The sequence below is a fragment of the Macaca thibetana genome, chromosome 19 (assembly GCF_024542745.1).
Source record: "Macaca thibetana thibetana isolate TM-01 chromosome 19, ASM2454274v1, whole genome shotgun sequence".
Lineage (NCBI taxonomy): Eukaryota > Metazoa > Chordata > Mammalia > Primates > Cercopithecidae > Macaca > Macaca thibetana.
Genome location: NC_065596.1, coordinates 48,120,344 through 48,132,911, shown reverse-complemented (window position 1 = coordinate 48,132,911; position 12,568 = coordinate 48,120,344). Strand labels below are relative to the sequence as shown.

Genomic DNA, 12,568 nt, shown 5'->3' with positions numbered 1-12,568 from the left:
TGTGCTAAGAAACAAAACAACGGAGACAAAGTTCTTGAGGACACAGCATTTAAGCTGGGGCCTGACAGGTGAGTTAGAATTAGCCACATGTAGAGGCTATCTAGGAAGATGTTAAGGCTATCTCTTATGTACAGTTACAGAGAGATCCTTTGTAAATGTGTTTTGCTTTGTAATAAACCTTCTAAGGAGCCAGTATTGTTTTGTTATTACATCCCTATCTAAATATTCAAATTACCTTTTTGGTTTTATAAGGACCAGATGGGCTCTTAACAAGATGGCTTTGGGGTTTTTTCAGTCGAAGATGATGTAACCTCTAGAGTTAAGTGCGAAGAAGTTGATTTTGAGAATATGTTGCAGAAGGTGAGAGGAACGTCATCTGGATTATGACCTCTGGAGGTGGAGGTAATTTTTTGTCATTGGGTCACCAGTGCTTGGCATGTGATCTGTAAGGTGATTGAGAATATTGCAGACAGCAGGGTAGGAGTAAAGCCTCTGTTAGGGGTGTTAAGTTCGTAGTGGGTTCAGGAAGAGATGGTGGAGGCTGAGGGACAGATGTTTTTATTCGGTGCAGTTATATTTGCTAACAGGAAGCAAGTAGTGTGGGTAAGGGTGAAGAAGGCCAGAGAAGGAGTGTAGACGTGCGGAAAGTGAGAGTTTGTGGAAGCAGGCTGTGATGTGGTTCCAAGAGCTGGACTGTCGAATCTTATTTTTGTAAAGCTCTGCTCTTAAGTAAAAAACCCAGAGTCAGCTTTCTACCATTCTTACCTTTAGGGCCTGGGAAAGAGTACTGTGTTATAGAAGAGATGGTGCTTTTTAGTATTTAAGTAATTAAACCTTGTTGTATTAAATCCATGTATAATACCTTATTCCAAGAGATCTCAGATAGTTTCAGCAAGAGTTTGTGTATGGCACCAAATGGACAAGAGCCGTACTTATGTATAAATGTCAGAAGGAGAAGAAAAATAGTAACTGTAACTTTTTTGTTTCCTGGTTTGCTACTTTTGCATGTAGACTGTTTTTTAAATATGCTGAAGTTGGGTTTGTTTTTCCCACTTTCCCATTCTGTCAACGTCAGTTGTTATTTACTCTAAGCAACCGTTCTTTCATTTTATCCTAAGTTAGTTTCTTTTATAACTTAATTCAATTCCCTTGATATTAAACACTGTTAAGTATTTTTGGAAGTAGCTTACTTAATAGCTTTTTCTACTGTGTGATTTATTCAAGAAATACTCAAATGTCAGCTGTATGTAGAGCACTGTGTTAGATTCTGTGGGAGTTGCAAAGATGATCTAGATTCAGATCTTTCTCCTGAAGATCTTTAAATTCTAGAAAGGTAGTCTAGACAGAATGATAGAATGCTGTGTGGTTTTCAAAGGAAGAACAGATTACTTCTGCCTGGGTGGAGTTGGGTGATGGCTAATTTTATGTGCCAACTTAACTGGGCCACAGTGCCTAGATATTTGATCAAATATTCTTGATGTTTCTGTGAAAGTATTTTTTATATGAGATTAACATTTAAATTGGTAGATTGTGAGTAGCCTCCACTTGTGGGTGGGCCTCATCCAATCAGTAGAAGGCCTTTAATAGAACAAAGACTGACCTCTGAGCAAGGAGTTCTGCCAGCCTGCTCTGCAGATTTTGGATTTACCAAAAGGCCTCCTTAATCCCCTGGGCCAATTCCTTAAGTCTCTTTCTGTGTTTATATATGCACATCTGATTTATTCTGTTTCTCTGTAAAACCCTGACTGATACCTGGAATCTTCAAGTTGAAATTTAGGATACTCTGGATGTGAGGAGAGAGAAAAATAGAGGACAGAAAACCTGATCTGTGAACTGAGAACAATGAGCTTGGTTGGAATTTTTAAATTTGAGTATGTTGGGACCAGATCTTGCAGCTGATACTTGACTGAAGAGTTTTAACTTTACTACATCATAAATCTTATTCTAAGTTTTCATTTGAACTTGGTCTTAGTTTCTTAACTTACTTTGTAAGCGTCTTTTGAATAATTCAGTGTTTCATTTGTTGCTCTCAAATTTTGGTATTCAACAGACTTGTTTCTTTTTATTTTCAGTTAACATTAGAGCCTAATTTACAAGTTTTAGTTCATGTCAAAAAAAAGTTCAGGCCGGGTGCAGTGGCTCACACCTGTAATCCCAACTCTTTGGGAGGCCAAGGCAGGCGGATCACAAGGTCAGGAGATCGAGACCATCCTGGCCAACATGGTGAAACCCAGTCTCTAATAAAAAAAAAAAAAGAAAAAAATATAAAATTAGCCCGGGCATGGTGATGCGCACCTGTAGTCCCAGCTACTTGGGAAGCTGAGGCAGGAAAATCGCTTGAACCCAGGAAGCGGAGGTTGCAGTGAGCCGAGATCGCGCCACTGCACTCCAGCCTGGGCAACAGATCAAGACTCTGTCTCAAATAAAATAAAGTAAAATAAAAGTTCAGTCTTTGGGAATTTTTTTTTTTTTTTCTTTTGAGACAGGCTTACTCTGTTGCTTGGGCTGTACTGCAGTGATGTGACCTCAACTCATTGCAACCTCCACTTCCTGGGTTCAAGCAATTCTCATGCCTCAGCCTCCCGAGTAGCTGGGATTACAGGTGTGTGCCACCACAACCGGCTAATTGTTTTTTGTTTTTTTTTTTTTAGAGACAGATTTCGCCATATTGGCTGGGCTGGTCTCGAACTCCCAGCCTCAGGTGATCTGCCAACTTCACTCTCCCAAAGTGCTGAGACTACAGGTGCGAGCCACCATACCCGGCCTGGAAAATGTTAATAGTGTCATTTGGGGGGTACTAGCTTTACTTAAGTATGTATTTTAAGTATGTAATGTTTATCATGCTTAAAGTTAGAACATTTTTGGTGTTTTATAATGGAGGTATGGTATTGGGAAGTTTGTCACTACAACTCATTTCTCTGGCCTTGTACTATGATTGTATATACAAGTATTGTATACACTAACAACCAGTTTGACATTAGGATGATGTTGAGTTTGTCTAAATCTGGAGACTGGATTAGATGAGTGATTTTGCCAAATAATTTGACCCTGTTTTTGTTTGTTCATTTATTTGTTTGTTTGATGCATGGAATGCATTTCTATTTTAAAAAATCTTTGGTGTTATTTCGAGCTAGAAATAGAAAATTGATTCTTTTCTTGAGACTGATAAAATTATTAGCTAGGCATCATGGCCCACATCTGTAATCCTAGCACTTTGGGAGGGTGTGGTGGATGGATTGCCTGAGCCCAGGAATTGGAGACCAATCTGGGCAACATGGCGAAACCCCATCTCTACAAAAAATTTAAAAATTAGCCAGGTGTAGTGTGTGTGCCTGTAGTCCTAGCTACTCAAGAGACTGAGGTGGGAGGATAACTTGAGCCTGGGAGGTAAAAGTTTCAGTGAGCCGAGATGGCACCACTGCACTCCAGCCTGGACTGGATGACAGAGAAGGGACTCTGTCTCAATAAAAGAAAAAAGAAAGAAAACATTATTAAAGCAATGTAGCAACATGATGAAGTTTAAAATGTAGAGGACAACCGCCCCTAGTTTCCCCATTCTCCCCAACTACTTTTGTCATTTTCTGTATTCTCTTGTAGGCTGTATTTGTAGGTGTGCGTGCTCATGTATGTTTGAAGTTGAAATTCACATAACATGCAATTAACCATTATAAAGTGTACAATTCAGTGGCACTTAGTGTAGTCACAGTGTTGTGCAACTACCACCTCTCCTTGGTTTCAAAACTTTTCATAATCCTACTAAAATAAAATATCCCTAGGCATTAAGTAATCCCTCCTTATTTCCCCCATACCCTGTTAACCACTAACCTGCTTTCTGTCTTCATGGCTTTTCCTATTTAGGGTATATTATGTAAAAGGAATCATACACTGTGTGACGTTTTGTATCTAGCTTCTTTTACTCAGCATAATGCTTTCACGCTTCACTCTTGATGTAACAAGTATCAGCATTGTGGGTTTTTTATGGCTGAATAATATTTCATTACATGTATTTTAAAATATATATAACATACATATAAGATATATAGAGAACGTAATTTGTCTTTTCATTTGTTGATGGGTATTTGGGTTGTTTCTACCATTTGGCTGTTATGAATAATGCTGATATAAACATTTGTATACAAGTTTCTGTGTGGACATAATATAATCTCTGGTACTTTGTTTTGGCAGCCCTAGCAAACTATATTGTGTGCTTTCTTTCCAGTGTAGTGCTTAGCACACTTGCCAGACTATAAGTTCCCTGAGGGTGAGGACATAAATATAATGCCTGCCTAATATTACTTAAATATTCTAAGCCTGCTGAATTATTATTTTCATTAATTCATGATAATCCCCCAGATATCCCAGAATCAGATCAGTATCTATTCAGCTACATTTTGACTTAATAGTAGTATTATGGCTTAATCTGAAGCCTAATGCTGTGTTAGCTTCAGAGATTAGGATGTTGAGAAACCAATAGTAGTACTTATTAGAGGCATTGCAAGTGGTATTGAGTGTTTAGTGGACCTTCAAATCCAATTCAGTGACATCACATCCAAGTAAGCAAATAGATTGAGCTCCTTGAGAATAGGAACTGGTTTCCCTAGCATCTAGCATAGGACCTGGGACAGGTGGTGCCCAGTAAGTATTTGAAAGAAACGGGATGAAATGCAATGACATACAGCACCTATGTTCAGCTTAAAGCTCTAGTCACATTACCTATGGGTATTTACATTGGAATGTGTAGTTGCTGTAGAATCCCAAAATGAATAATAGAGTAAAAATGTTCTTTCTCAAAGTACTATGTGTTATGAATGAAAAAAATAATAATAATTAGAACATAATTCAGATTTTGCCAGCCAGGCAAAGGCATTTGTGCTGTAATCTGAGGTATGCCTTCCTGCACTAAGAGGAATGGGGTTTATGGGAAAACTAGGATTAGGAGCAGACCATTTGAAATCTGTGCATCTTTGTAATTTAAGCACTAATGTAAACCTAATAAAAAATACTAGTGTGCTTAAAGATAAGTTAAAATTTTTAAACAAATAATTCGGTAAATTTATAACTTTCCCTTTAAAAACAGTAAAGGTAACCAGAAGTGATGGCACTACTCATGGCTAGGTGTATTTAACTGTTGTTACCTGCAAATGCAGAAACTAAATAACATTTTAGGAAAAACTGGAAATGAACCAATGTGATTTCTGAATGTACTGACATAATTCCCTTATTTACTGATTGCATATGAGCTAATGTATGTGTTGTAGTAGAATAGTTCCGGTAGCTCTTTACCTTTTCTATGCTTGTCATGCCTCCTTCCTCTCTACTCTTAATGCTCAAGTTTTAACCTTCCAGACTTCTCATTTGTTCTGTAACAGTATCTTCTAGCCATATGTGCCCTTCTAATCTGTCTTGTGGAATTTGTTCTTCACAATACTACAAGAACTTGATTGCACTGAAAACCCCAAATCTTATTAAGCCAGCCTCCATCGTTAGAGCATGTTTCTCAAACTCTTGGTGTGTGCAAATCATTCTTATTCTGTGATTTCTGTTTTCATGCTTTTTCAGTTTGCTTCATTTGCCATATGATAGAGTTTTTCTTCATACCATATTTTGGAAAGTATGCTCTTGGTTTTAAATTCTACTATGGGTTATTTCCAAGACCCATAGTAGAATTTAACAAATTCTTTCAAATAAAAAATTTTAAAGCCTTCGCTTAGTGTCAACTAACCAAAAAAAAAAAAAAAAATGTGTCAAGTGACTCCTACTTGACATGATGAGAGATGAAAGTGTAAGTTTAGATACTACTACTGTCTGTTCAGTTTTCCTTTTTCTCCATTCATTTTAATCTCCCAATTTTTGTTAAAATGTTGTGATATACTGTTCTTAGTTTGTTACACTTTGTAACTTTCTAGTCTTTTCCAGAACTATTTCTATTCTAGAACCATAGTAAATTGTCATGTACACATCTTTGTTTAAATGAATTTATTGTCCATTTCTTATCTTTGGATGCCACTTTTTTTGCATTCTTTATTTTGATATACCATAACATAAGTCTCTGTGGCTTGTAGTGGTCTGATGTTTTTTTTTTTTTCCTGGAAATACAGTGAAAACTTTTAATGAAATTTAGACCTTCATGTCAAGACATTTCTATTCTGTTATAACTTTAATTTTATTTTCTCTTATTCTTTTGTCTGTCTCAGGGGCAGTAGTTAACTGTTGGATCTTCATAACTATCATCTTTTCTCCAACCTTTTTATTGCTGTACTACTTTTTCATGACATCTCGTTTACGTTTTCTCAAAATTATTGTCTTCTAGTGATTTGGTTTTAACTGCACTGACTGTTGATGCATTTATTAGTTATGCTGTTTTATTTATCTTATATAATTTTCTTTCCTTAATTCTGCATGCTACCCTTTCAGTGTTGTTTTGATCATAAGAGTCTATGCTATCTGTTTTTCTTGTGAATGTCGAAGCAGTCCTTTCAGAAAATTTCTTCTATTTTCTGTGATAAATACTAATACTGAATGTATTTCATCCACCTTTTGAAGACTGTGTCCTCTCTGTCAGGGCAAACCGCTGGTAGTGGAAAAAAACAGAATAAGCAAATGAAGACCGTGTCCTCTTTGATTCTTCTCTTCTTTCCTGCCTTTTTTCTTTATTTTGATACACCTTTTTCTTTCCTTCCATCATTGCCTCCCTCCTTTCCCTCTTTTCTTCCCTTCTTTCCATCTTTCCTGTAAAATTTATCTTGATTCCCTGATGTTTCTACTTTTTTTTTCCTTAGTAGGTCCTTTCAGTATCTGCTGCTTGCGAAAACGTGAAATGCAGATTCTCTTTTACTTCACTCTGAGTTCACCTGGCTAAGCTCTATTAGGCCTTAGGAAGCTTAATAGAGCTTCTCTAGTTTTGTAGAAGAAGGGCCTTTGACTCTTGCCCCCTCTGCTTCAGGATGATCTCATCTGCTACTTTGGAAGCGTGAGACTTTATTCGCTGTGATGGTACTGAGGTTAGGGGTGAGATTGATTTATTTGTAATTAGTCCTTTCTCCTCCTTACCCTTCCTTTTGGATAAAGGTAAAAATATAAAATCCTCCTGCCTGCTAAAGTACTGTTTGGCCACCAGAGAAGGGGAGTTTCAGGTAGGGCGTTCCGCATTTTTTTCCTCATCACACCTGTGTCCCTGTCCCCATCTTAGCAAGTTGAAGATGCTAGTCAAAATTTCTCTCAGCGGAGGAGAGGGCAAGGGATACTTACATATGGATTCTGGGCTTGGTCTTTCAGTTTCAACTAACTCATTCTGTACCTTAATTGTACTATTTAATAAAATTTCATGGTATGAGTTTGAGAACTTTTCGTGATTTTAGGGATATTTTAACTTCCTTTTTGTTTTTTTCCTTTAGTTTTAGGGAAGGATCTTCTGCCAAACTACCTGTGCCACTATCTTTCCTGAAAGTCTCATAAGTACTAGAAAGAACTTTTAGAATAAGAGTGTAGGACATTATTTACACTGAAATAATATTCTTTTTTAATTATTTATTTATTTTAAGTCAGATTGTTGCTCTGTCACCCAGGCTGGAGTGCAGGGGCACCATCTCGGCTCAGCTCACTGCAACTTCTGCCTCTTGAGTTCTGCCAATCCTCTCACCTCAGCCTCCTGAGCAGCTAGGACTACAGGTGCACACCAACGTGCCCAGCTAATTATTTTTTGTATTTTTTGGTAGAGACAGGGTTTCACCATTTTGTTGAGGCTGGTGTCAAACTCCTGACCTCAAGTGATCTGCCCACCTCGGCCTCCCAAAGTGCTGGAATTACAGGCATGAGCCACTGCATCCAGCCTGACATTCATCCTTAATCTAGCGCTGCATCAGTTCTGCAACAACAACAAAAAAAGCATATGCATTAAAAATGTTAAGGGGGCCAGGCGCGGTGGATCACTTGAGGTCAGGAGTTCTAGACCAGTCTGACCAACATAGTGAAACCCCATCTCCGCTAAAAAAAAAAATACAAAAATTAGCTGAGTGTGGTGGCACACGCCTATAATCCCAGCTACTCGGGAGGCTAAGGCAGGAGAGTCGCTTGAACCCAAGAGGCGGAGGTTACAGTGAGCCGAGATCGCGCCACTGCACTCCAGCCTGGGCAATAGAGTGAGACTCCATCTCAAAAAATAAAAATAAAAAAGGACTGGGCGCGGTGGCTCACGCCTGTAATCCCAGCACTTTGGGAGGCCGAGATGGGCGGATCACGAGGTCAGGAGATCGAGACCGTCCTGGCTAACACGGTGAAACCCCATCTCTACTAAAAATACATTTAAAAAAATGAGCCAGGCATGGTGGCGGGCGCCTGTAGTCCCAGCTACACAGGAGGCTGAGGCAGGAGAATGGTGTGAGCCCGGGAAGTGGAGCTTGCAGTGAGTGGAGGTCGTGCCACTGCACTCCAGCCTGGGTGACAAAGCAAGACTCCGTCTCAAAAAAAAAAAAAAATGTTAAGGGGTTTATTACTTCCTTTAGGATACTCTTTAAATGAATAGTATATGATGTTTCATATTCTCTATTTGGAACTTCTCTATGGATGCAGACATTTTCAGAAATCTCCCAGGACAATGAACCTGAAACTTTTGTATTTATAAGAAACTTGGGATTTGGTTATTTTATTTATTTATTTTGAAATAGGGTCTTGTTCTGTCACCTAGGCTGGAGTGCAGGAGCACAGCCACGGTTCAGTGCAGCCTCAATCTCCCAGACTCAAGAGATCCCCTCATACCTCAGCCTCCTTATAGCTGGGACTACAGGCGTACACTACCACACCTGGCTAATTTTTTTAATTTGTTTTTTTATTTTTTGTAGAGACAGGACATCACTATGTTGCTAGGGCTGGTCTTGAACTCCTGGGCTCAAGCAGTCCTCCCACCTTGACCTCCCAGAGTGCTGGGATTATAGGCGTGAGCCACTGTGCCTAGCCAAAAATTGGCTTAAAATGCAGATTTTTGGACCCTGTCCCCAGCAAAAAGATTCAGTAGAAATCTTTATTTGTAGCCAGCTTACTGTGTTGCAGGTGGTCCCTGGTTTAACTTTGAGTAATGCTATCTTCATTGTTAAAATAATCAGATTTAATTATATGGTAGATATTTTAGGTAACTAGGGTATTTCAGGCTGTCCCATGGGCCTGAATAGCTGGCAGCTACTCGGCTTGGCTTCTAGAGGACTTACTGCTCAGCAAGGTAAATAAATTAACAGTGAGCCAGGCACAATGGCACAGGCCTGTAATCCCAGCACTTTGAGAGACTGAAGCAGGAAGATCTCTTGAGGCCAGGAGTTCAAGACCAGCCTGTGCAAAATAGCAAAACCTCATCTCTACTAAAAAATAAAAAAAATTAGCTGGGCTTAGTGGCACATACCTGTGGTCCTAGCTACACGGGATGTTGAGATGGAAGGATTGCCTGAGCCCGGGAAACGGAGGCTGCAGGAAGCCGTGACCACACCACTGCACTCCAGCCTGGGATACAGAGACCCAGGCTCATCAATAAATAAATAAATAAAGGACATTTTAACACCTCACTACAACCACTAAAGATACAAATAAAAAAAAATATAAGAGGAGCACAACCTTGTAATACTGATAGTCTTTTATATTGCGTATATTTAACTTCAGGCAAAACCCACTCTATTTTCCTCTTTTAAAAAAATTATTTAGCTATAGATTAATGAATACTTTCTCAGACATTTCAGAACTACTGCTTAGTACTTGAAATACAACACTTAGAATCTGGGGTACTACCTGAATGTAATGAGTAGTCACACATCTCATATCCTTTGTTTTCTTGCCAGTTCGATCCTTTGGTACAGAAGACAGACCGACAGATCGTCCAATACCACCTCGAGATGAAGTCTTTGAATACATTATATTCCGTGGGAGTGACATTAAAGACCTTACTGTTTGTGAGCCACCAAAACCACAGTGTTCTTTGCCTCAAGACCCAGCTATCGTTCAGGTAACTGATGGTAAATTTGTCTTGGAGTACAGGTAAACTCCACACAGGGATAGCCTTGGCTTTTTTCTCTCCAGTTGAATGTTCATGTAGCTTATCATTTTCAAGTTACCTGGATACCTGAAATTACTGGATAATGTTCTCATCTAGGTTTTTCTCTAATCATAAATTAGAACTAAGATAAGAAACAGCTGAAGAATTTGTTATGAAATATTTTCTAATGTCAACAACAATTGCGGTAGCTAACCTTGAAGGCTACGCTGTGGAAGTGGTGTACATATAAGACACCCTCTGAGGTTGGTGCCATAATTATTCTCACTTTTAACAAGTGAGGAAATTCAGGTAGAGTCACTATTTGAACAGATCCAGGCAGCCTGCTTTAGAATCTAGAATCCGTGCTACCATGCTATTGAGATAGGGTTTATATTGCAAACCAGGGCAATAACAGGTACTCTTAGGTAAGATTATTAGGCTTAATGGGGAACAAAAAGCGAATCACATTGTTCTGCTTATGTTACGATATGCAATGTTGGGGGGTTTTTTTTCTTCCTTTTTTTTTTGAAACAGTCATTGGAGTACAGTGGCGCGAACTCGGCTTACTGCAACCTCCGCCTCCCTGGTTCAAGCGATTCTTCTGCCTCAGCCTCCTGAGTAGCTGGGACTACAGGCACACACCACCACGCCCGGCTAATTCTTGTATTTTTAGTAGAGATGAGGTTTCACCATGTTGGCCAGCCTGGTCTCAAACTCCTGACCTCAGGTGATCCGCCCACCTCAGCCTCCCAAAGTGCTGGGATTACAGGCATGAGCCACTGTGCCTGGCCCACAATGTTATATAATAAGAAAACACAAACATAAATGCATTTTAACATATTTAGGTCAACTCTTAAATCTCCCAATTTAAACTTTTTAATCATCTACCCCTACCCTTGTTAAGTCTTATTTTGGTGAAAGGAAACCTGAAAGAATCGGAGAAAATGTAAATCTCTTTATTTTATTTATTTACTTTTTTTTTGAGATAGAGTTTTGCTCTGTTGCCCAGGTTGCAGTGCAGTGGCGCGATCTCGGCTCACTGCAAGCTCTGCCTCCCGGGTTCATGCCATTCTCCTGCTTCAGCCTCCCAAGTAGCTGGGACTACAGGCGCCTGCCACCACGCCCGGCTAATTTTTTATATTTTTAGTAGAGATGGGGTTTCACCGTGTTAGCCAGGATGGTCTCGATCTCCTGACCTCGTGATCCACCTGCCTCAGCCTCCCAAAGTGCTGGGATTACAGGCGTGAGCCACCGCGCCCGGCCGAAAATGTAAATCTCTTTAAATGGAGAAGGAAGAGACACTTTCTTAATAGAGATAGCTCCCTACACCAAACACTGGTGTTACCTTACTGTCTCTTTTATATGGCTTTCGATAATTCTCCAGGAAACCAGTTATTTGAGTAATCAGTTTTATAGAAGGAGAAAAACTAAGAGAGTGCATATGAAAATGGTGTTGAGTAACTTCTTCCAGTCATCACAAACTTCTGCTTGATCTTCTTATTCATTCATTCCGTAGTATTTACAGAGTGTCTGGCATGTGCTTAACACTAGTAGTGAACACAAAGAAAAGGTCCTGCCATCAGTGAATGTATGTTCTGGTAGCCTTTAATACACTTCATGTTTATATTATGAAACAGTTTATAATAAGATAATATATGAAGTACATGTATTAGTATATGTTATATATTTTATATGCTTTAGGTTTAAGTTAAAGTTTTTATAAAATGTTCCTCCACTTAATATAACTATAAGTAAACATGTAAATGGTTTTATGTGGGATATGTTTGTTTCTGCATCTCTTTCATGTGAATATAATAGTAGGCCTCAAATGATTGAAAATAAGAATGAAATCACATGTGAGATTTATATCAGCATCAGACTAAAACCCATTATTACTAAGTGTGATTTTTCTCATATTTTTCTTTAAGCAAAGTTACTGTACTTAAGTAACTTTCTTTCCTCAATCTATAAAACTCTTAAATGGGGAGTTTAGTGTAGAAAAAGTATTCGTAAGTTACATTGAGTATAATTGGCACATTATAGACAAATATTGAAATCAGAAGGTCGTTTGGCTATTTTAATGTTAAGTGCATGTTGTAATTCGTTTTATATTTAGTCGTTTTAATAGTTTTCTTAAAAGTGTAAAAATCTGGAAATTTTTTTCATTATATACATGTTGCTTAGAGCTTGGAAAGATAACTCATGATTTTCCTTCAGTCCTCACTAGGCTCATCGACTTCTTCATTCCAGTCCATGGGTTCTTACGGGCCTTTCGGCAGGATGCCCACATACAGTCAGTTCAGTCCAAGTTCCTTAGTTGGGCAGCAGTTTGGTGCTGTTGGTGTTGGTATGTTTTCTTTTTCTTTTGTTTTTTTGTTTGTTTTTGTATTCTTCCTTTCTTTGAGTTTATAGAAACTCAACACAAACTTTTAGAAATGTTGTTTGATGTTTCCTTTTGTAACTTTGTTTTATGGCATTCAGAACATATTTTGATGATATCTTAAAGCCTTTATTTAATATTCTTAATGATATTAGTGGGTTTTTAAAAGTCAGTTT

General features: G+C 38.6%; 2 protein-coding genes across 4 annotated transcripts in view; one reads left to right on the top strand and one right to left on the bottom strand.

Annotated features, from left to right (window-relative positions):
• PEPD (peptidase D) overlaps positions 1–12,568 on the bottom strand; it is an 873,572-nt gene that overhangs the window by 822,291 nt on the left and 38,713 nt on the right. The window lies entirely within an intron of this gene.
• The window catches only part of LSM14A (LSM14A mRNA processing body assembly factor), a 59,415-nt gene that overhangs the window by 15,937 nt on the left and 30,910 nt on the right, over positions 1–12,568 (top strand). For all 3 annotated transcript variants that reach the window (XM_050768470.1, XM_050768471.1, XM_050768469.1), the window contains exons 2-3: positions 9,819–9,982; positions 12,230–12,359. In XM_050768470.1, coding sequence (XP_050624427.1) covers positions 9,819–9,982; positions 12,230–12,359 — 294 coding nt within the window. The remainder of the gene's footprint in view (positions 1–9,818; positions 9,983–12,229; positions 12,360–12,568) is intronic.